The following is a 25,538-nucleotide window of genomic DNA, read 5'->3' on the forward strand; positions in this document are numbered from 1 at the left end:
TTTAAAAAGTTACATTTCACTATGGTGGGCAGGTAGAAATTTGGAGTCAAATGAAGGATTAAAAACCAAGTCTGCCATGCATTTTGTATTCTATAACTATCTCACCTGGTAATTCATATCATTTTGCATTTCTAGCATAGTTTATTCCAGTTAACATGCACAATAAAAATGGATATTCCCCAACTTACCACCACAATTGAATCCAACATTTCTGTTAAGTGAGACATTTGTTAAGTGAGTTTTGCTCCATTTTACGACCTTCCTTGCCCAGTTATTAAGTGAACCACTGCAATTGAAAAGTTAGTAACACGGTTGTTCAGTGAATTTGGCTTCCCTTGACTTTGCTTGTCAGAAAGTCACGAAAGGTGAACACATGACCTTGGGACACAGCAACAGTCATAAGTATGAACCAATTGCCAAGCATCTGAAATTTGATCACATGATCATGGGAATGCAGTAACGGTCATAACTGTGAAAAATAGTCATAAGTCACTTTTTTCAGTGCCATTGTAACTTTGAGTGGTCATTAAATTAACTGTTGTAAGCCGAGTATTACCTCTCCTTACCTGGTCTGTGCAATGCTTTAAAGATTCTTCTTTTGAAAATTCAATTGTGTATTATTTGTGCAATGCTTTAATGATTCTCCTTTTGAAAATTCAATTGTGTATTACCTGCATTCATTTTTCTTTCAATATAACCAGTATTTTAGGTTATTTTCTGTGTTACAAATCAATTTATGAGATATAGACTATGGGATGTAGCTGAGCATAAAGGCTATATCATTATGTCATCCATTTTTAAAAAACTGAATCAATTTAAATACCTGTAGTGACCTGGCAGAGCTTGCAGTCTAAAAAAGTTAACTTAAACCTCCTTTTCCCAAAGTGCCTTGGGGCTATATACCTAGCTCCATTTCCTACTTTGACATGGTTGCTTGGTAATTACAGTTGTCATATCCGGTCTTTATTTTTATTTATTTTAAACCCTTATATAACCACCCATCTTATAACAAACTCTGGGCAGCTCCCAATCAAACATTAAAACATAAAAACCATTATTAAAACTATTAAAAAAACAAATGCATTAAAAACAAGTCAAGGTGCCAAATCAAGGTTACAATTTATTTGTTTATAAAATTTATTGGCTGTCCATCTTACCACGGGGTAACTCTGGAAGCTTACGCACTCACCTTATCTTATCCTAGGGCCTGGGCAAAAAGCCAGGTCTTCAGTACTTTACAGAAGACTAAATATGTGGTGGTCTGCTGAATTCGAGGGGGAAGAGTGTTCCACAGGATAGGGACTGCCACTGAAAAGGAAATGTTTTCTAGTTCCTGTAAAATGACAATGTTTAAGGACAGGTAGATGTCTCTAGGGGAAAGGTGGTACCATAGATTTTTCAGAGGGCAACTCACTTGGGAGGAGGTGGGAAGGGAAGGGAGGCAGGCAGTCAAGAAGGAAGGAAAGTTGTGGAGATTGCTAGAACATGCATAAAAAACTGGCTGGTCAACTTTCAGTCAGTCACTCACTCTCAACCCAACCCACCTCACAAGGTTGTTGTTGTTTTAGGAGAAAACAGGAGAAGGAAAGTGTATTAGGTATGTTGTCTGCCTTGAGTTATTTATAAAAATAATAAAAGGCAGAATTAACAAAGGAAGGAAGGAAGGAAGGAAGGAAGGAAGAAAGGAAGGAAGGAAGGAAGGAAAGAAGGAAGGAAATTGCTAGAATACTCCCCAAATTTATACCTGTGTATAGTTCTGAGTGTATGGCAATTGTATTGATTTGAAAGTGGTTTCTACAATTTCTGCTTGCAGTAGCTTTTTACAGCCATGTCAAACTGAGGTCTAAGGAAACAAAATCACAAATGTAACATTAACCACTTCCACTCTTACAGCATATGAGTTACCACTTGGTAAGAGGGGGGCAGTCAATAAATTTTACAAATAAATAAACACATATAAACCATGAAATTGCTATACTGTTCATTTTTGTGGTATGGCAACCTAAGCCTTATTATTCCACTTGTTTCAAGTGAAACAATAGAATACGATGTGTGCTAGAAGTTTCATCCCAGATGGCAAAATGAAATGGCACACATATTGTATTGTTTCACTTGAAACAAGTTGAGTAATGAGTTGAAATGTGATGTGTCTTAAAGCTGCCAGCAAATATAGCACAAAATGAAAGCTATTTTGAAAATGTCTGTTATCCCAACAAGAGTAATGCGTTGCTGAGAATGCTGTCTCTAGAAATAGGTCTGTATGCTTCCGACTATAGCAGCACCCAGTGGTCACTGCAGTATATTTGGTATACCTTTTTCCACCTAGAAAATGCTTCCTTTGGTAGTGTAATATAGAACTTGCACTCCACAAAGCATTTCAGCACCGGGACAAATCCCCTCCCTCATTAGATAAACTGATTACTGAATGTCCTTCTTTAATACAATTCCAGAAGAGTTAGAAATGGATGTATGTATGTTATGTGAAGAGACTTGTAATGCAGCCATCTTTGAAGCAACTATTGAACATCATGTGCTTATCTCTTGTTCTCAGATTTCTTGGCTGCTGGGGGGGAGGGGGACACACACATGGGACATTTGGTATAAAAACAAAAAAATCCAGGTCTGGAAAATGAATAGCCATGGTAGGCTGAATTGCAGGGCTACCACACTGTTGACATTTCAGCTAAGTGTAGATTTAATTACAAAATGCAGGTGGCAAGTCAGGTTTTCCTTCAAGGAAACCCCAAGCTCAATGATGTTCATAAAAGAACTATAAAAGCAGGTAGATAGTTTTAAGTTAGCACTCATCAAACTAACACATTTGCTATAGTTCGAACAGGTAGAAAGGTATACAAGGGTCTCTGTCCCAGTTAAATATTTTTACAAATGAACAACTGACATTGTAGATTTGATGTAGAGATTTCAAACACATAAGGCCTTTGACATAACAGCATGCAAGAGTGGACATTTCAGCGTCTTCTGTTAAAGTTCATCTATGCCTACAGGCATTTTACTTAAGTGATAACCTGCCAAATAATATAACACATTCAAATTCACATACTCCTGCAGAAAGTCCAGGAGTCTGAACAACAGAAAATATATGGGGGGGGGGGGGGGAATCCCTGACATTATGTAACTGAAGCTTAACTACCTTCAGTTATATTAGTTTCATTTTTTTTTTCAGAAACAAAGGCTGCACTAGGAGGCAATGCTTTACACAGAAATGTTTATATGTGTTTGTGTGTTTTAAATAAAGATTGCAATTAAAGGAGGCATGCCCAAGGGACAACAATGGCAAAACGTTGTCTTCTATGTGCCTTGCTGCTTGTGCCCCCACCACTGCAAATTACAACAAGCTGCTGTCCAGACATATTCAGGACAGGACAGGATCTGAGCAACCTTTCCAATATTTGATGTTCTGCTTCAGTTAAGATGGCATTTTGCTATCTTAATGGAGATTACAAAGAACTCTTGTTTCAAACAACTTCCCACAGTATTTGTCTTGAAAGTGAGTTTTCTTCAAAGGCTTTGAGCTATTCACACACAAACACATCCACCAATTTATGTAATTTGAAAATAAATGTAAAGCATGGCAGCTATTTTAAAAGAAAGTTAATGCAATATAATTACATTAGCAGCAATTTTACAGGTTCCCAATTGTGCAATAATGTACTATTTTAACCCTTCTGAAGTACTCTGGTAAAGGGAAGTGGTCAGTTTCGTAAACCTCATTCCCAAAGGTGCCTATTCTTTGAAATAATTCTGTGTTTACAAACAGGAGAAAGAAGAATCCTAGGTTACCAGAAAAGCCTGCAGCTTCCTATATATCTAAACTATTGCATCCGACAAGCTGTAAGTAGAGCAGGGTAGAGAACTAGACATGGATTTTCAAGAGTGAAGAGCTTATAAAGAGTTGCTACTTAAGACACACTTGGGCATTAATGATGTAAAAGATTATAGACAAAACCAGATCGCAAAAAGTGCAATTTATGAATATACAGCATATCCAGTAGCTTAAAAGAATTTGACATTACAAAGCATTCGCAAAACCAGAAGACTAAATATCACTTCCAGAAGATAGGAAAAAAGGGAACACTATTGAAGAAATGCAGAGAAACCTATCAGCTCAAACAACTAAGGCTTAAAGTGCACATAGACACACACAAACACAAAGAGCAATGTTTATATTCAAAGAGCAAATTTTATATTCATACACGGCAGGGTATGCTTTTATTTTGGCTGTGAAAAGTCTTAGTCCTTCTGTATTTTGATCAAAAGCTAGATAGCTTTCACACAAGTGAGACTATTCTTGTAAGGCAGCCTTGCAGGACTTCTCCATGTCCATCCTGAAAACACGGTGTCTTTCCTTGGCACTCATAGAAGGCATGTGGAGGAAAATCCTGAAAACCTTCTCAAAACTGGAACCTTTTAGTGACCTGATGATTATTTTCTTAATTAATGTGTACTTGCAGGTACAACTGCTGCCCCCTTAACACACTCCCAAAGCAGTGTCCCTCCCATACTTCCAATATACAATGTAATACAGGTGCCAATCCTTATGGTCTCCACAGGGAACTGGATAAACAGAATCACAGAGTGATCAAGGCACACCACCATCTTAACTTCTTGTACTGTTTTGAGATGTTCCTAAGAGCAATAGGTGCTAGATGGAGGATAATGTATGACTGCACATCACAACTGCTATCTTACATTTGACCATTGGAAAAATCAGCTAAATGACGGAGGCGTAATTGTATCCATATTTCTCAATGCACAATAAAAGAGTTCTCCAAAAGTTCATTAATTTTTAATTTAATGTAGTCTACGATCTTCAATATTTGGGACTGCTATATACTCTTCCTAAACTCAAGAAGAGGGTTTCTTTTTTTTTTTTTGGCAACTCACCCATTTGTTCATAAGGCATTCTTTCTATTTTACCAGATAATATGCTGTGATCCTTAGAATGGTAAATAAATTCAATATTTGTATCCTAAATTAGATCAATTCTGGAGAAAATCCACGACAGAGGCTGTGTTCTAGGTAGGTGAAAAATTGCTTCTATGACCTATAGATCAGCACCAATTCCAGAAAAGAGCTATAGTATTGCTTAATAGTTAACCTTTTGCCTGAATATTCTTTCAACAAAAATTCCAAGAAGCACTTATCAATACAGCTGAGTTTTTTTTTTTTTTTGTTTCTTTCTTTGGAATAGCATCATACCCCACTCCACCCCTACTTAATGCCCATTTAATTTTAGAAAAAAACTATGAATATACTTATGAACGTTGTTCCTTTTTGTAATTGGAGTAATGGTGTAATTTATATGGAGTTCTTGTATCATTCATTAGGGAATTAGTTGTTTATATGCTTTTAAGTTTATTTCTAGGACAAGTAAGTAAGCTATTCAGAAAATAGCAATAGCAATAGCAGACTTATATACCACTTCACAGTGCTTTACGGCTCTCTCTAAGCGGTTTACAGAGTCAGCATATTGCCCCCAACAATCTGGGTCCTCATTTTACCCACCTCGGAAGGATGGAAGGCTGAGTCAACCTTGAGCCAGTGAGATTCAAACTACCCAATTGCTGGAAGCCAGCAGACAGCAGAAGTAGCCTGCAGTACTGCATTCTAGCTACTGTGCCCCCACAGCTCATCACAACAGTGGCATATAAATCAAATAAATAAATAAATATGTTAGTACCAGTCATGAAATCAACAAGCTGCCACTGAGTTTGTTTCACCATGTCTCTTTCAATTCAGGGGCCCTTTTAATTATACTTGAGTACATACAGTTAGCTTTTCCTTTATCCCTTCCCTTCTTCCCTCATTTAATTTATAATTGGGGAGGAAGTGAGAACAAATTAAGCCAAATTAAGCTTCTGTGTGATTGAATCCCTCATCTGATGAAGGTTATATTCCTTGCTAGGTCCGGGGAGGTTCAAAGTATAGACAAACACTCCTAGAACAACATGACTCAAATAATGAGCAAATCAACTTACTATCTAACTCATTTTGTAGGAAGTACTACCTGTCCCATCAATACTCCCAGTGGCTACTAATGCTTTGACCTCGGCTATTATGCTATTATTTTTCCCATTTTTATTTGAAAAAGCAAGAATGCCTTAACCAACTTAAACTTAATGAAGTGGTTCAAAGGATATGAGTGGATAAAATAATTTCCAGTGTAGGACAAAGAGGAACAACGAAGTGCTTAATCAGAGGCTGAATATCAGCATTGGTTTTGAGGAAAATAATGCACAATATTGAAATAAGTGATTTAAATAGAAGTAACATATTTTAGAGTCATCTCAGTCCACGGTCAACTTTTCTTCAGAGGAAAAGAAAGGACAGGATATTACCGTTGTTACTGTTCCTGAGACATTCAGATGGATTTGGAAGTCCACCTCAGAGAAGTCTCCTATATTGACCTATTCATAGTAGAACAGAGAACAGCTTTGAGAGTAAATGGTGAAGAAAAATTGCTTTTAGGAATTTCCTGTGACTTGCTTCCTTTGTCTTTTGCAGGAGGCAATCCTTGATGCCTCTCTCAGAATAGGCATATCACTTGCTATGGTGAAAGCCGCATCTTCTTGTGTTTTACTTGATATTTTTGAGCAAGGCAGTCCGTGCATTCACCACAGCCTTGAAGGCGTCTTCACTACCTGGAGCCATACACTTATCTGGGTGGAGGAGCACTGCCAACTTTCGATAGGCCTTGTTTACTTCATCCCTGCAGAGCAAGAGAGAAAGAGATAATAGAAGAGTGCAATGTAATGGGGTCTATTTATAGAACGATAAATCTTAAAATGAAAGTCTTTCAGCTACCAAAGTTTACCTAAGTACTAAAACTATTTGAATGGCACCAGCAAAGAATTACAATTATTATTCATTTTGGTTATCCAAGTAAATAGCATTCTAATCAAACAGAAAAATGAAAATGAATTTACAGTTATATTTAGAACGTAAAGATCCATTATAATTTCATCTGGTGCACTGCTCTGGGCTTTTAACTCCAGACACAAAATAACCATAATTTCAGAAAGCATTTCATAGACTGTACTCGCTCCATTCTCTCAGTTCATAAGAAAGGGCTGGATCATGAACAATGCCGAAATAACATGGTCAATGGACACTGGCGCTGTTACATCCATTAGGAGTCAGGCAGAAAACCCCCCCAGGACAAATAGGGTAAGTAGCTGGTTGTTGTGAAGATGCATTCTGGCGAAATGCCTCCTATGATATACACAAACACTTGCCATAAATTAGTTGATATTTTAACTTACATTTTCTAAATTCAAAGCTTCGCTATACCTATCCCATTCCTTCTAGTCAAACTCTTTTATCTTGCTCATTTCTACACCAGCAGAGATTATTTATTTTGTAATGGTTGGGTCCTGCCTTACCTTGTAGTTCCCGGTTTGACACCCAACATATCCCAGCTATCCTTGCTGTTGCGAATCCTCCGGATGGTGTCTACTTGCTCCTTAGTGAAACTGTTGCTTGCACTGGTTATGGGGCGCTTTCCACCATTATCACATAAATCAACAATAGCCGAGTAGAAAGTCTGCAAGCACAGAGAAGGCAAAGTTACAAAGTTCTTGTATGTGCCCCATTGCTCAGCAATCTTTATTTCATTGAGAAGATCAAAGTCCAAATCATTTTCTTTTGCCTTTAACAGCTCAAACTCAGAAATCTTGAGAAAGGAAATGAACTATAACCATGATGTTGAATCATGTGAGCCAGAAGTGGCATGCAGAGCCCTCTCTGCTGGCATGCACACCATCGCCCAAGGTCAGATCTCCGTGGCGTTTCTTTTGTGAGCTTCTATTTCCCTGCAAACAATGAAACAGAAGCTCACAAAAGAAAAAGATCTTACCTCTTGCCACACTGCTGGTATTGGGATGCCCCACCTCTCGCCAGCCAGCTGGTCTTCAGGTCTCTGCTGTGCATGTCCAAAACGCACGCGCGTATCTTTCAGTTTGGTATGCGGGCGCAGTTTGGGCAATCAGTATCTAAAAGGTTCGCCATCACTGGCCTATAGCGACAGTAGGATTTTTAAACTTACAACCAGTAAATCTTCAAATAGTGCAGAAGCAAACAGTGACATGGTGCCTACTCCATTAAGTGCTTTCTTGATTTATTTTCAATTGGAATGCTGTGCCATGTGCCTTCAGATCATCCATTACATTAATTCTTGCATATCGAAACAATCTCTTGCACTACTTGTTCTTGCTTTTTTTTAACATAAAGCTCTGTGCCATTTCAAAGACTAAAGATAGTTAATTAATTTTAAATTCTTTGGAAAACTAGGGAGAACATTGCATATGCAGAGAGAATAAATGAGAATTTGCCAGTAAAAGATGGGAGACCTTAGGACATTTTCTCGCCAAGTCAAGAAAAGGTACCCCTAGTTTCAGAAAGGAACAAGAAAATATAAAATATAAAATAGACCCCAAATGTCTTAAGAATGAAGAGTGAAAAATGACAGAAAAGCGTCTGCATTCGTGACTGGAAGTATTTCTGGCAGGTTTTATTCATGCCCCCAAACAATGTTTCTCATGACTTGCAGTAAGTCAAGGTAACCATGTTTAAAGGGGAAAAAAATCAACATTTCATTTTGTGTAAGATGATGAAGATTTACAAAAGCAAACAAAATCGTTGCTTATGAAAACATCTTAGCAAGGAAGCAAATTCTCATAAGGAAGAATTCAGTCAAGGATGTCTAGATTACAAAGCACAAATCAACACACTTCGGGGGGGGGATGCAGGAGGACTGCCTTGTTTTGCACTGTAGATTTTACCTGGAACATTTCATTAATCCCTTCTCCAGTCTGTGCAGAAGTTTCAAAATAAAGAAAGCCTCTGCTTTCTGCCCACAGTCGCCCTTCACTTTCATCCACACAGCGCAACTTGCCACAATCAATCTGAAATCAAAATGAGAGAAGACTGTAATCCTTACTAATTATTTACATGCTCCTTTATCTGCCCTAAACCCTTTAAGCATTTAACAAACGTGAACTTTCTACACCAGTCTTTACCTTATTGGCACAAACCACAAAAACAATGTTTTCCATGTTTCCATGTGGTCCAAGTTCTTGTTTCATCTCAGCAAGCCAAAGGTCAAGAGCATTAAAGGATTCCTTTTGCCCAACGTCATACACTAGGATTACTCCCTGAGTGTCTTTGTAAAATTCATTGCGAACCTAATTTAAGGCGGAAATAATGCAGGTGAATTTAAGAGACCAATAGACAGCTCTAGAAAAGTAACTCAAACTATAAATAAGTAGCACATCAGCTTAAATTGGGCAAATTTTTGACCATTTACAGTATAGCACAGGAGTATACCCCCCCTCAAATGTTGTAAATATTTAAGTATATCTTTTCATGTGACAACACTGAAGAAATGACACTTGGCTACAATGTAAAGTAGTGAGTATACAGCTTATATAACAGTGTAAAAATAACAGTCTCAAAATAACGTAATGCACAGCCATTAATGTCTAAACACATAAAAAGATATACTGTGTTTTCCCAAAAATAAGACCGGGTCTTATTTTCTTTTGACCCTCCAAAGAAGGGCTTGGCCTTATTTTCGGGGAGGTCTTATTATTTTCCAGGTGCAGGAGGTAACAAGCCCACCCTTTCCATCCCACCACCTGCTTCCCTGCAGCCACAATAACCCAAGTTCTCCTTGCATCCTGGCCTTCCCCTGCCCTGCTTGCTGGCTGCCGAACCGCTGACTGTGCTGCTCTGGCCTCATGAGAGGTGGGGGCTCTTCCTGGAAGAACACACACACTTTCCCCCTCCAAGGCAGCCACATCCCTTCAATAACTTGCTTTTCCACTCCATTCTCCGCTCCACGTGCAGGACAAGAAAAGTAGCCTGTGTGCCTACAGTAAAAAAAAAAAACCAGAAAATACCTTCCAACTTCTCAAAAAAAAAAAAAAAAAAAAAAAGATCGTTGGAAGAAAGTTGGAAGTAGTCCCACAAACTACTTTTCTTGCCCTGCACGTGGCAGTGGAGAATGGAGCAGGAAAGCAGGTTAGTGGAGGGATGTGGTTACCTTGGGAGGGGGTGGGGTTAGGGATATCTCTCTCACACACCCACACCACCATCTTTTCCTTAGGAGCTCTGCACAGATGCAGAGAAGGCTTCGGCTAGAGCATTTGGGGGATGTGCGTCTGCGCTGAAATCCCAAGGAAAGAACGATTGCCAGGAAAGGGGGGGGGGATTTTGCCTCTTTTTCCTGTTCCGAGTCTGTGCTGAGCTTCAGAACAGGGTAAGAGGAAGGAAAATCTCCCCTCCCCATTTTCAAGACGTTTGCAAAAATGCCCCATTCCGAGCCTTCAATCCTGCAATCCTGGAATATACTGAAGGCTTGAAATGGGACGTTTTTGCAAACCGCTTGAAAATGGGGAGGGGGATACACCCGCAGATGAAATAATAATTAGAAAAGTACTTGAATGTGCAGAGATGGACAAAATGACAATAGAACTAAAAGAAAGAGGAAACAGATTTCTATAAAATATGGAATAAAATTTATAAGTGGCTAGAAAACAGAAGCCAAAACAGAAATTAGAGGATGTAAATATATGGTGATATAAATAATCAATATTATTATAAGTGTTAGCACTACTGTTGTTATATTATAGGACAAGGTAAAAGCAATAAGAAGGCAATGCAGAATGGAGAATTATAAAGGCTAAACAGGAAAGCCGATACAGAAGGCTGTATAATTACTTTATATTGTTATGTATGTTTTGTGTTTTGTTTTTTCTTGTGGCGTTTTTCTTTCTGTTTTTAAAGATTAAAATACCCCTCCCGATTTTCAAGCCGTTTGCAAAAATGCCCCATTCCGATCCTTCAATGCTGCAATCCTGGATAATATGAAGGCTTGGAATATGGGCATTTTTGCAAACCACCCCATTCCAGAACCGGGTGAGAGGCAGGAATATCCTCCTCCACATTTTCAAGCCATTTGCAAAAACGCCCCATTTTAAGCCTTCAATGTGAATATGTAGGTGAGAAGCGACCTCCTATAGTCATGGAAATCCATAGACTTGGGACATCGGAAGAAGCTTTGTGCTTTGAGGAGATGCTGCTGCCGAAGTGCAGGAAACCCCCCCCCCCCCCCACCTGCAGATTGTCCTTTCAAAGAGGGATGAAGAGGTGGATGAAAGTGGTGTTTATGTCACCTTCATGCTGGTGAAACTCCTCTTTGAAAGGATGATCTGCAGGTGGGGGGGGGATTTCCTGCACATCAGCAGGGGCGTCTCCTCGCAGGGCTTCTTCCGATGTCCCAGGTGTATTGATTTCCATGCCTTCTTTTCCTGTTCCGTGGACGGAATTGCCTGCTGTGACTGTCACCGTTAGGTAAGGAGGGCATGAGGCATTTGGGCTGTGTTGCTTGGCCTCCGGCTTCTTTTGCAGCTGCAGTTGGCTGCAAAAGCGACCTGCGTTTGCTGGAGGCAGAGGCCTGAGCGGCACCCGCAAATCAGCTGTTTTGTGAATGGAGAAGCTCAGCTGATCCGATTAAGGGGCCGAGAAGCCCTGAGGTGACTGGGGAAGGGAATGATTGCCCCCTGTTCTGGCTAAACCCACCCCTTCACTAGGGCTTATTTTCAAGGGAGGGCTTATGTTTTTGCCCACCCCCAAAATCTGGCATGGCCTTATTTTCAAGACATGTCTTATTTTCGGGGAAACACGGTACTTAAATATTTACAAAATGTGATGGGGTGTACTCACTTCTGTGATATACTGGTATGTGCAACTGCAGAAAATAATATAATACATGCATTACATTTGAACAAGTCAAAGTTTGCAGTATATAAATATACCTATTTGCATAAGGTTATGCAGGAATACAAACATTTTCCATTTAGCATGCATTAGTTGACAAAGGTCAGCGAATTATTACATCACTACAACTGACACAGAGGTGACAAGCGTTCAGTAAAAAATCTGGGATAAAATTTTGGTATAATGTAGAGTTTGTGGGGCTGTATTTCAGTGATTATTTTAACAAATAAAGTGTACTTGCATGCTATGACCACCACCAACTACAGTTTAGCCATTCATTCTCTTTCCAAACAACACAACTACAAACTACTCATCCTTGGCTTATTTTCTGCTAGCAGACGGACTCAGTGCAATTATTATAAGAAGGGGGCAAAAAAACCAGAGAAGGGATCCATAAATAAACTTTACTTCAAGTTATGGACTGGGTAAAATCAGAAATAATCACCAGGCCAAGTTGCATAATATGATTACCAAATCTAAATTATAAATCATCATTTATATCCCACAGTGCCTAGGTTCACACATTAGACAAGGACCTGACAATTTAGTGTACTGTCTGAACACACAGCGTTTTAGCATCTTTTTGTATAAGTTGTTCCGTCCTCATTGCTGAAAAGCCATCACCTTTCTTACCTCGTAAAAGAAGGAGTGTCCAGCCATGTCAAAGATATTCACTTTGATTTCTCGGTCTCTAATTTGCACTCTAAAAGGAAAAGAGTCCTAAGATGCAAGCATGGGCACTCTTGCTGTTACTAAGCTAGCATTAATAAGCATCACAATATCACAGTTGTGCCTCTAATAGAGTTAAGCATTGGTATAGTCATTAAAAATGAGAGGAAAAATGTCCAGGATTAATTTAAGACAAGATGTAATTATTAAATAATCAACAAGAGGAGATACAAGAACCATAAATTAGGACACAGTAGCATCACAGTAAAGACTTGATCAGACTTTTAATAATTTTCCCATGCCATACACAAAAATACTTCCAGGAAAACATTCACTCGCCTCATAGTATATGCAATGGGATGTGCACTGAATCATCATCAACTTCAAAACTGCTACTGCGTTTCCCCGAAAATAAGACAGGGTTTTATTTTATTTTGACCTTCGAAATAAGCGCTTGGCTTTATTTTCGGGGAATTCTTATTATTTTTGAGGTGCAGGAGGCGGCAAGCGTGGTCATCTCATGGTTGCTGCTGTGTTGCAATATTTCCGGAGAGGGCTTCTTTTTTTTGGAGGGATTATTTTAGCGCATGAGCTCAAAAGCTTGATTGGGCTTATTATTTGAGGAAGTCTTATTTTCAGGGAAACAGGGTATTTTCACCAACAGCAGAGCAGAAAAACTACAAACGATTATGATGGATGAACAATCAAGAGCATTTTTTCCATCTTTCACATGTACACCTTTTAAGTTTGGCTCACATATTTTCAAGAGCTATTGTCTGTAGCTACTGGCGGATATAAAAGAAGGGTACTCACTTGGTAACACCATAATCAATGCCAATTGTTGCAAGATATTTGGGCACAAATCTCTTCTCACAGTATCGCTTGATAACGCAACTCTATAAAGTGAAAAAAATACTTGTTATCAAAGGGGTGAACTGCTTATTCATCCCAGTCTGTGCTCTTCTTTTCATAACTAATTCTAGTCAAAATATTTTTAAAAACTGTTTTTATGCATATCTAACAGTTAAGTAAATATTGTAGTACCACAATTCAAATAAATATAGCATCAATAAACATGAAATAAGAAAGATAAAGCGAGTTTAAGTTGAACTTAAGTAACTAAGTATTAATAAATTTTTATTACTGTCAACTACCAGTCAAGACAAAACAGATTACATACATAAAACTAATAATTAACTATGAAATAAATAAATACACATTACATGACAAAATGCGGCCACATTTAAAGAAACAGAGCCCCTCTGAATCTGAAATAAATATTTGTAAATAATACTGATCACATGAGCAGGAAATTTGGTTTGATGTGGGGTTATGAGCTCAAGATGGGAGTCAGCATAAAATAGTATAATAAAAACAACTGCTAGATGTCTACTTTAATGGCTCCTAAGTAAATATGATTTTTATTTCCCACTCAAAAAATTGTACATTTCAGTTTTTATCATTCATATTATAGGCAGTGCCATCAGCTTACTGTACAGCAAGAACAGACTGGAACTTCAGTTCTTTTACAAGGAGACATCATAGCTATTTCATAAGATATAATGCATCCTGATATCCATATAGAAAAGAAAGATTAGAATTGCACTTAAAAAGACCTAGGGAGTAGATACGATGTCATTTTCATGTGGAATTTGGAATGTTGTGTCAACAGACATAGTACAGATAGTCCTCAACTTACAACAGTTCATTTAAGAACAGGCACTGAAAAACGTGACTTATGATCCTTTTTAATTCTTAAAACTGCTGCAGCATCCTCATAGTCATGTGATCAAAATTCAGATACTTGGCAACGGACTCATAATTATGATAGTTACGGTGTCCTGGAGTCATGTATTCACCGGTTGTGACCTTCTTACAAAGAAAGTCAATGGGGAATCCGGATTCATTTAACAACCATGTTGCTAACTTAACGACTGCAGCGATGGGACAAAAGTTGCAAAATGGAGAAATTAACAAATTTCTCACTTAGCAACCTGAATTTTGGGCTTAATTGTGGTTGCAAGTCAAAGACTACCTGTATGTTCAAAATACAAAATATAGCCAATCAGTCAGCTGCCCAAATCCTGCCAACCTGCTTGATTGTGTGCTGATTCATTAACTACCCTGAGCCATTCATCATTTTTACTCTGCTTACATCTAAGAATAAGACTGTGGCAAAGCAACTGAAAGAAAACAGAGATTTTCTCTCATTCAACCCTTATCTAGCAGGAGCCATTCCATTATTATATAGAAAAAAAGGGGGGGGGGAGGAGAGAAGGAAAGCAGGACTGTTCTGCCAGTAAGCCTGAGATAAGCAACTATTTCTCTTCCAACTTGTCACTATATAAATAATGAATGACTGTTTGGGTTTGTTTTTGCACTGTTTGCTCTTCTTGCTATGATGTCTTCCAGACGGCAAGGAATGGTTATATTACTGGTCTTTATAATCTACAGCAGGTCCTCAACTTATGACCACAATTGAGTCCCAAATTTCTGTTGCTAAGCGAGACATTTCTAAAGGAGTTTTGCCCCATTTTATGACCTTTCTTGTCACAGTTGTTAAGGGAATCATTGCAATTGCTAAGTGAGTAAACACAGTTGTTAAGTGAATGTGGGATAGTGAGATCTTGCCCCTGTCATGGTCGGACCACTTCCTACTGAGGCTTGACTTTCAGAGGCCAATCCCCCACTGTAGGGAGGAGGAACCAATTAGGTGGTTCCACCCCAGGCGCCTTATGGACCCTCAGGGCTTTCAGACGGCACTTGGTGTTGTACCTGATACTCTCGTCCACAGTCCAGCGGAGATCTTGGTTGCTGCTTGGAACTCAGCAGCATCGGAGGCTCTCAACCGGATTGCGCCTTTACGGCCGATCCAAGGCAGTGGATCCAGGAGGGCTCCTTGGTTTACTGAGGATCTCCGGGAGATGAAACGCCAAAAGAGACGCCTAAAGCGCCGCTGGAGGTCCAGTAAATCCAAGTCAGACCAAGCACTGTTAAAAGCCTGCATCAGAGCTTACCTTCTGGCAATTCGGACCTCTAAGAACACTTATATTGCCACTCTGATTGCATCCGCTGAGTCGCGCCCAGCCGCCTTGTTCAGGATAACCCGCTCCCTCCTGAATGGGAGGGATACGGGCAATCTTTTGCGAGGTAGAGCTGAGGAATTCGTCCAATTCCTCGCGGATAAAGTTGCTCGGCTTCGGACAGACCTGGACTCCAATTGCGCAGAGCCAGCCGAGGTACCGAGGGAGGGTCTTGAGCGACATCTCTGGATTGATTTTCAACTTGTTATTCCTGAGGAAGTGGACAAGGCCATGGGAGCTGTGAGTGCCTCCACGTGTGCGCTGGATCCATGCCCCTCCGGGCTGGTCGCAAACAGCAAGGAGGTGACACGGGGGCTGGATCCAGGTGATAGTTACCGCCTCCCTTCGGGAAGGTTTCTTTCCCCCTCTGTTAAAGGCAGCAGTGGTGAGGCCCCTCCTGAAGAAGCCATTTTTGGATCCAGCCATTCTAAATAACTATCGTCCAGTCTCCAACCTCCTCTTTGTTGGGAAGGTTGTCGAGAAAGTGGTGGCCTCCCAGCTCCGACGGTCCTTGGATGAAACCGATTATCTAGATTCCTTCCAGTCTGGATTCAGGCCTGGCTACAGCACGGAAACTCCTTTGGTCACACTGACCAATGATCTCTGGAGAGCCAGGGATGGGGGTCATGCCTCCGTCCTAGTGCTTCTTGACCTCTCAGCGGCCTTCAATACCATCGACCATGGTATCCTTCTGTGATGGTTGCGGGAGGTGGGGTGGGAGGCACCGTTCTTCGGTGGTTCTCCTCCTATCTCTCAGACAGGTCGCAGTCAGTGTTGGTTGGAGGGCAGAGGTCGACTCCTAGACCCCTTAAGTATGGGGTGCCACAGGGCTAGGTCCTGTCCCCCCTCCTGTTTAACATCTACATGAAACCGTTGGGTGAGATCATTGGGCGGCACGGGATAAAATACCATCAGTATGCGGACGATACACAGTTGTATCTGTCCGCCCCATGCCAACTCAGTGAAGCGGTTGATGTGATATGTCAGTGCCTGGAGGCTGTTAGGATCTGGATGGGGGTAAACAAGCTTGCACTCAATCCTGACAAGACCGAGTGGCTGGTGTGTTTCCCTCCCAAAAATTGGCCGTGTATTCCATCTCTCAGGCTGGGGGGTGAAATTTTACGCCCCTCAGACAGGGTTCGCAATTTGGGAGTCCTCCTGGACCCACAGCTGACTTTAGAACATCATCTGTCGGCTGTGACCAGGGGGGCGTTTGCCCAGGTTCGCCTGGTGCACCAATTGTGTCCCTACCTGAACCGGGAGGCTCTCGCAACAGTCACTCACGCCCTTGTGACCTCAAGACTGGACTACTGCAATGTGCTCTACATGGGGCAGCCCTTGAAGAGCATTCGGAGACTTCAGCTTGTCCAGAATGCAGCCGCGCGAGCGATTGTGGGTGCACCTCGGTACACCCACGTTACACCTATCCTCCGCGAGCTGCACTGGCTGCCTATCGGTCTCCGGATACACTTCAAGGTGCTAGTCGTCACTTATAAAGCCCTTCATGATATTGGACCTGCGTACTTGAGAGACCGCCTGCTGCCAATCACCTCCCAAAGACCCATCAGATCCCACAGACTTGGCCTCCTCCGAATTCCATCTGCCGGCCAATGCTGGTTGTCAACCACCTGGAGGAGGGCCTTCTCTGGCCCTTTGGAACGAGCTCCCCGTGGAGCTGCTCCGGCCCTTTGGAACGAGCTCCCCGTGGAGATCCGGACCCTCACCACCCTCCAGGTTTTCCGTAAAGTCGTTAAAACCTGGCTGTTCCGACAGGCCTGGGGTTGACGAGTTCCCTTCCCCGCTCAAATTGGGTGACTGTTGATCGTTTTTAAACCCTCTCTGTATCTTGTTTGTTGGTTGCTTCTTGTTTTGTATTACTCCCTCCCTTGGGTTTGTTAGCCGCCCTGAGTCCCTCCGGGGAATAGGGTGGCATATAAATGTAATAAACCTATAACCTATTGATTTTGCTTGTCGGAAAGTCACAAAAATGATTGTATGATCCTGGGACACTGTAGCTGTCATAAATATACCAAGCCTCTGGCTTTTGGTCATGTGGCCATGGGGATGCTGCAACGTTTGTGTTAAAAAAAATGATGTCATTTTTTTCCGTTCCGTTGCAACTTTGAACGGTTGCTAAATGAATTGTTGTAAGTCGAGGACTACCTCGACGTACATGGGAATATTCTTTAGCTGAAGAGTGAAGTAAAATACTTAATAATTAAATAACATTTAATTACTATGCTTTAAAGCAGACTTTGCTGAACTGCCATCATTAACTATGAAGCGTATTAGTCATCCAGATCATGGTTGTCCCAAAGGTGCTTTTTCCAGAAGCGACTGGATTTTCTGGTTTTTCTCTGAAGACTTTGGCTCCTCATCCAAGAAGCTTCTTCAGTGCCTGCCTCTGGAAAAAGCACCTTTGGGACTGCTATCATTACCAATCATTGGCTCGGCCAGTTGTGCCCATGAGAGTACTAATCCAAAACTTCTGGAAGGCATCAAATTCTGAAAGGCTAAAACAATCCAGGATCAAGATAAATAGAATACAGCTGGTCAGTGACCCAGATCTGAAGGGATTCCAGTCACGCCCTGCATCTCTGTTGGCACCTCTTTAAATCAAATGTGCCTTCCTAGCATCATGTAGCTCTGAATTACCGTTTCCTCTACAAATCCAGATCTCTGCACAGCCCTAACATAAAAGACAACAACTCCCACATGAACCCACATAATTAAAATAAATGGGATTAGAAGGACACACGAGTGAAATTGTAATAACTATTTTATTTGCTGGCTGCCCTGCTCTTAAAGACTAGGCTGGGTATTTGTTTAATAGAGTGATCCTCATTAATGATTATTTATTGAACCACAATTACGACAATTTTGTGAAGTACTAATATGTATGTGCATGAATGCTAAGAAACTGTGCAATGCAGCGTCTGCAATCTCACATCTTTCTGTTGAATTACATCATTATTATTAACATTTATACTATCTCCTGCCTATTCAAGTTACTCGTTTACAATAAAAATCTAAAAATGTCTCTGTGTGTGTTGTTTCTAGTGTTTCTTCCGCTTTGTTGCAAATTCTGATTATTTCTGTGCACTCGCTTCAGTTCATATAATGGAGCTATCAGTGTATGATGCAACATGGAAGGTTGATTTTTTCAGCCAGCTTGTCCTAGAGCCTGTCAATGATTAGGAGTAAGAAGAAGTAACTGGCCCACAATCAGCCACCTGCCTTCTCTGCCTGAGAGAAAACGAGAACCTGGGTCTCCCTGCTTCTAATTTAGTTTTAAATTGCTAGAAAATAGAGGAAGTAGGTGCAGCAGGGACTGCAGCATTGAAAGCTAAAGCTTGCATTCAGGGTACATTTGAGACAGGGAAGTCCAATCATTAATTTTTTTTATTTATGTATTTCACTTATGTAACATTTTTATATGACTGTTCATCTACTAAACACTCCGGTCGGCAAGCAGATAAAAAGAGAATAAAAGAAGAATCCACTATATAAAAATTATGAGGTCAAGTTACTTTAAAAAAATCCTCGTAAAAAATTAACAAATATGCCTGCATCCACATCAGAGTTCCATTAGTAACCTGGTTCATGTTTTCACAGCCTTCTGGAAAGGTAAAAATCATCTGAAGAGCATTGGACTGAGAAAGACAATTCTAGTAGTACAGTATAATCTAAGAAGTACATTTAGATCCATCTCTCCATACTTTGAGATAGTAAGTTAGGTACATATCTGCATGTAGCACCCATTTTCAATTCCAACAGTATCCAGTATCTTCTGATCAAGGAAATTTTACTTTAATGGAAGCTGGATGCTATACTGCACACACATCAGACTGCACACGGGACAAATCTCAATTCAGTAATAACATTCACGTATATCAGACAAATTTAGAATAACTACCCTCACTACCCACAAGTTGTGACAATAAAGATCTAATATCTTGAATAGGAGCAGAATAAAATTAAAAATTACAATGTTGCATCTTGAGAGTGGAGCCAAATCACCCAGTTATGAGCTCCAGATTATATGGTTTCAGCTTTTAAGAGATGTCAGATTTGACACAATTTATTAGAACTTATTGATTTTTACGGATTTATAATTGTTATTTGTTGTATTGTATCATATAGATTTTACTTTTATGCTATTAATCTCAGGCTAAATAACTAATACATTGAAATAATGAATAAAACCATTTTCTTGGCCAAGTCTCTTAAATGAGAAGCAGTTCACCATTTTTTATTTTTATATTAAGCCACAGTGATTTTATCTGAGGATTGTTTGCTGCTTTAAGACTTCTAGTATGTTGAATCTTTTTTCAATGTTCACCACCAGCTATCTGGGTTGCAGGAATCCCCATCTGCATGACCAGTCGATGGCAGCCAAGAATTTTGTTTTGTATTTCTTTGCTGCTTCTGGCGACTGTCTGGATATTTGCAGACAAAATATGATAAAGATTTAGATAGAAAGCAAGTCAAAGAAAGTTGCCACTGCCTTCACCTAACATACCTTGCAGACTTTATATGTGGCTAAATATAGTGGAATAATCCATATCATTTAAAGATCCTTTGGCAGGTTGTATCCATTTAATGTTAATTGTTTTAATGGGTTTTTTAATGTTTTAATTGTTGGTTTTATGATGCTCCCGAGTATTTTGATATGGGCAGGCATATAAATTTGATACATAAAATAAAAATTAATAATACATAGCAAAACATTTTGGAAGCTCCACCTTAACCCAACTCCTCTACCTCTCCGGTCCAAACAAACCGCAACATTCTATTCCACAAACGATCTCTAGTGTCACAACAGCCTAATAAAGCAAAAAGAGCTCATTGGTCAGCCAGCTTGTCGTTCACCTGCCTCGGACCAATAAGGCGCCTCTGCTTCTAGTCCTACCCTTTTTACCTTGCCAACCTCAGCGTTACCCATGGAGATCACTTTGATCCTCAAAGACTTGCGTGTTTCTTTCCGTTTCGTCTCCATCCTTAGCGGTTAAAACTTGGAGGAGATGACTGACGCTCACTTTCTTCACGGGGTCTGACTAAACCTCAACAGACTCGCGCAAATCACCATCACAATGCCCCGGCTCCAGTCTTCGCTTCCGTTATCTCCCTTTCCATAGTCAATTCAAGAAGGCTAAGTCAAGCCGCAACAAACGCCTTGCGAGTCTTCAGGATATCGCGAGAAATATGGAAGGACTTCCTCCGGGCGCTCAATGCAAAAGCAGGGAAGTCTCGCGAGATCCAATCAGAGTGGTTCTTTCGGTAGTCGAAAAAATAGAGGAATGTGCACCGTTTCTCTTTAATCAGAGTTTGACTTTCACGGTGGTTATTTCTAGAGAAGCTGCTGTAGAATCACAGCATTCAGTGCTGTGGTTGCCTGGAATATATCCTGTTCGAGTATATGCATCTCATTTTGCCTAGAATTGTGCTGCAAATTAATGGAACTCCCTTTCCATTTCTACTTATTTTATAATATATTATATAATATATTATAATACTATCTATCTTATCTGTCTTATCTATTTTTATGAGGCAGCTGAATAGTGAATAAACGGGCAGAAAAACTCTGGGAGGTTTTGCATTTATTATATGGCTGTGGAAACAATTTCTTTCAACCCAAACTGAACCTCTCTTTAAGTGTTTCAATTTGGCTCATTCCTTCGGGACCCTTCATGAAATCATGCAGTATTTTGCCTTGTTAAAAATAAATCTGTAGCTTTATTGCAGAGATACTTATGCTTATTGACTATTGACTGTTTGATTATTGACTGGTGATGGAAATGAACACTGCAGATGTACAAAGAGGCTTTTTAAAGTCCTGTCCCCACAATTAGCTAACATTATCTGCCTTTCTTCATCAGGAGTATGGACTCTAAATGGAAATTGACATTGGATGAGTGGGTTGGTAGGTGGATGCATGGATGCATAGAAATAGAACAATAGAGTTGGAAGGGATCTTGGAGGTCTTCTAGTCCAACCCCCTGCTCAAGCAGGAGACTTAATCCCATGTCAGACAAATGACTGTCCAGTGGCTTTATCTTGGTATTGAGGATCAGCTTCTCAAAGCAATAGAACAAGAGGTAGTGGATCTAATTTAAACTAAGTGATTTATGAAGTTAGAATCTTTTTGCAACAAAATAGCACCACCTAGTGAATATTTTTTAAAAATATGCTTAAACAAGATGATCTATGTGCTGAGCAGGACCTTAGGCTAAAATCATACGTTTTCGTGAATTTTGATAGTCAATCGCAGAACTATAGAAAGGCATATAGTATAAAAATTTCAGTACATACAGCTAATCATTTGTGGAGAGGCTAATCAAATTTTAATTATATTCCCAGCAAAAGAGAGAACAGTTATGCAGCTGTTTTTTTTAAGTTAGGAAGCAAAAAAATAGATGATAGATAGATAGATAGATAGATAGATAGATAGATAGATAGATAGATAGATAGATAGATAGATAGATCAGTGTTTTTCAACCACTGTGCCGTGGCACACTAGTGTGCCGTGACATAGTGTAAGGTGTGCCGTGGGAAAATTACTTTATATATAGTCAATATAGGCACAGAGTTAAATTTTTTTAACATTTTCTAATGGTGGTGTGCCTCGTGATTTTTTTTCATGAAAAAAGTGTGCCTTTGCACAAAAAAGGTTGAAAAACACTGAGATAGATAGATAATAGACAGACAGACAGGGAAATATTCCCCAATCTTCTCTCTGCTCCAGTTTTCTTTACAATATGCGATTGATAATCTGAATTAGAATAATAGCATATCCCTTTTTATACATGTTATTGAGCATTACAATCAAAAAGAACATTGAACATTACAGTTAAAAACATAAGAACTAATACAAACCAATAAAGTAAAAGAATAGAAATAGGATGGACTGTGTAAAAAGTTAGCATCCATCCCTCTTCTAGAATAATGAAATATTCTAGGAAATATTAAAAAGGCAGAATATTATATTTCATCAGATGAGAAATGGAAAAACATGTTTTATTTGAGGCAGGAAGCAGAATCACTCTTAATAGCCCCCACCCTCCTCAATAGCCCACAGCAGATGTCAGCACTTAAGAGATGGCTAGGTCTATTCATAAGCAAATACCCCCACCCAAGACCCAACAAAGGTAGGATTGGCCCTCAGCCACAATAGGAATTGCCCAAAGCCCTTCATTACATCACCCAGCAAGGTTCAACCAACCTTAATTCAAACAACCTCAGCTGGACCCCCACATAGCCCCCTCAGAGTCTGACAACCAATAGGATACATTTCTTGCATAGGAACAGGAAGCTCTAGGGCAAGGCTCGAGAGGGTATAAATATATCTCTCCACTCCATGTGTTCAGCTGCCCAGAATCACATGTGCTTGGTGGTTCTGCTTTACCATTAAAACATCCTTCCAAGCAGCCTCCATATTTCCAGTGTCTTTCTCCCCACTTGGAACCCAAATAGACACTTCTTCCAACAACAGAAAAGAAAAAAAAGAAACATATAAAGAAATGACATCACTTCATCACAGCAAGTTTAAACAATTTTAGTAACATATTACCTTGGCTTAAAATACAACAAATAATCTCTTCTTCCCATATCTTATCTATAAAACATTTTTAAAGCCTTGTCATTCAGTTCTAGTCAGCAAAAGTTATTTTTGCATGTAATTTTATTTTATTTAAAACAAAATACAAAACTCAAAAAAAATTGAATAAAAGTTAAACACAAAATAAAAACAAAACATACAGGACATTAAACAAAAAAGGTGCATTAAAAAAACAAACACATAAACACATACACTATATTGCCAAAAGTATTTGCTCACCCATCCAAATAATCAGAATCAATTCTGAGCGAATACTTTTGGCAATATGGTGTATTGTTTCCCCTAGTTGAATACTAATAAATATATTGCAACAATATTAATTTCCCATCCCTTGTGAAAAAGCCCCCCCCCATTTTTAAACTTCTAATTCTATTTGCAAATTATTAACTTGACATCTATCTTCTATATTAATAACAAAATAGTTAAAAGATACAGCAACAAAAAATGTAAAACTCTCTGTTAACAAACTATTACTGTATACAACTCACAAAAAACTTATCATGGCTTCTTATCTATCCCAAATCAACTCAACAGTTAACAGTAATTTGTCCCAGAACAAATATCTATGTTTGTTTCTTAATACCATCTCTTATCAGCAAAAGTCTATTAAGGATTACTGGAGATAACAATATATTTTAACCCTGATCAAATAAACCAGTTTAATAATCTGTTATTTTATTTCTAGTAATCTTGATCTTTTTATATTTCTTCCCTTTTAACAATCTTGATGTTTACTACCCTCAAATAATGTCCTAAAAGTTTATTTCTTTTTATCATTTTGTTCCTTCTCATAAAATTCTTCATAGGTTTAATAAATCTCTTTTGTAAATTCCATATAGATTATTCAGGTCACATTTTGTGTGAGACATAAGCTGGTTTCATTTTATATCCAGTGTGGCATCTCCTTCCATATCATTACCATAACTCATCATTTTAAAATCTATTTTAAAATCAATCTCAGTCCTATCTGATAAAGGTTGCTCATCTTCCTCACCATCTTCCAAACACAGTCTGTCTACAAGGGCACACATTTTAAAAAATTAACCTATAAGTCAATTGATAATAAACATCTTTTAATATGTCCAATACTTCAGTATTTTGCTCTATTCTTTATTAGTAAGTCAAATGCAAGTGCTCTTCTCCATTCACTGTAATCTTTAATTGGTTCTAGTTCCCCCTAGTGCAACCTTCAAAATCCCATCTTACAATTCTTTTAAGTATTCAAAACAACAGCATTTTCCCAAATCCAACTCTAATTGCAGAAACTTATTTCAAATCCACCTGGAATCTTAGCCTGTTTATAGCTTTCCAAAATCAATGTTCTAATCATCCTTTTGCTACTTATTACAAACAAGAGGAAAGATTTTTTTTTAATCTCTTCAAATTTAGTCATTTTAAAACTTCTCTCAATAAGGATTAAAGGAAACTTGCTTGGTGCATATTGTACTACTTGATGATCAGAAAATTTTTATTAGTGGAAAAACAGTTAAAAAGCAATATTCAGAAATGACTAAGAGAGGAAGTATGCGAACCCAGATGTTCCACTGCAGTTTTGGCTAAGTTAAGTTCTAAATTCTGGAGAGTGCAATTTTCTGATCTCCTCGTGAGAAGCAATTGTCTGGAGCATTCGTGGGCAATCCCAATTCTTGTCTGGAGAGAAATCCCAAAGTCAGTCCATTCTTCATTCCACTGCGATCATTCCACTCTCAGTGGAACTATCTTCAGTCCACCATTTCTTCCCTGGAAGAATAAGGACCTTTCCACATCACCATTACTACTATTCTTTACTTTCATAAAACAAATTGAAACTGATTGGTTATTATTTTCTTTGCTATCAGTCTTGGAACATAAGAAATATGCTGAGATCAGGGGTGGGATTCAGCCGGTTCAGACCAATTCGCACGAACCGGTAGTTCATGCGTGCTCAGCGAACCGATAGTTACACCGGTTGAATCCCACCACTGGCTGAGATCAAATGAGCCCATCAGTCTCCCTCCAACTTGACATGAGTGCAAAAACCTTATTTACACTCTGGCCCCCATTAATTATTATGGTCCTGGAAAAAAAAAGTCTTCTCCTCATTCCAAGCACAAAAGATAACAAATTAAAGTATAAATATAAAAAGTGGAAAGAGGAGGATATAACTAAAGCAGAATATCAGCAAATAGCGCGAGCCTGTAAAGATGAAATGGGGAAAGCTAAGGCTCACAATGAAGAAAGGCTTGCCACAAAAGTAAAAAATAACAAAAAAAGCTTCTTCCAACATGTTAAAAACAAGAAAAAGGCTAAGGAAACAATTTGTCCATTGCTGGGAGAAAGTGGCAAGAAGGTGACAAGCAACAGGGAGAAAGCAGAACTATTTAACTCAT

The 25,538-nt window shown here is 39.2% G+C and overlaps 1 protein-coding gene across 1 annotated transcript; it reads right to left on the reverse strand.

Annotated features, from left to right (window-relative positions):
• Positions 1 to 3,975: 3,975 nt before the first annotated feature.
• Positions 3,976 to 20,736, reverse strand: DNAJC27 (DnaJ heat shock protein family (Hsp40) member C27). The gene is made up of 7 exons (XM_087717462.1): positions 20,473 to 20,736; positions 13,282 to 13,364; positions 12,433 to 12,502; positions 9,039 to 9,203; positions 8,802 to 8,924; positions 7,404 to 7,564; positions 3,976 to 6,730 (listed from the first exon to the last, which is right to left on the reverse strand). Exons 1-7 carry the CDS (start codon positions 20,548 to 20,550, stop codon positions 6,598 to 6,600), a joined length of 813 nt encoding a protein of 270 aa, XP_087573588.1. The 5' UTR covers positions 20,551 to 20,736; the 3' UTR covers positions 3,976 to 6,597.
• Positions 20,737 to 25,538: the final 4,802 nt, after the last annotated feature.

Source organism: Thamnophis sirtalis, unplaced genomic scaffold (genome assembly GCF_051295495.1).
Source record: "Thamnophis sirtalis isolate CommonGarterSnake01/CBP01778 unplaced genomic scaffold, rThaSir2_p1.2 scaffold_6, whole genome shotgun sequence".
Classification (NCBI taxonomy): domain Eukaryota; kingdom Metazoa; phylum Chordata; class Lepidosauria; order Squamata; family Natricidae; genus Thamnophis; species Thamnophis sirtalis.

Excerpts from the sequence above, each read along its gene's own strand:
- DNAJC27 (XM_087717462.1), bottom strand. The coding sequence starts at position 20,550 with ATGGAGACGAAACGGAAAGAAACACGCAAGTCTTTGAGGATCAAAGTG. Across the intron at positions 9,204-12,432 it reads GACACTCCTTCTTTTACGAG|GTTCGCAATGAATTTTACAA; the intron begins GTAAGAAAGGTG and ends GCCTTAAATTAG. Across the intron at positions 6,731-7,403 it reads GTCAAACCGGGAACTACAAG|GGATGAAGTAAACAAGGCCT; the intron begins GTAAGGCAGGAC and ends CTTGCTCTGCAG.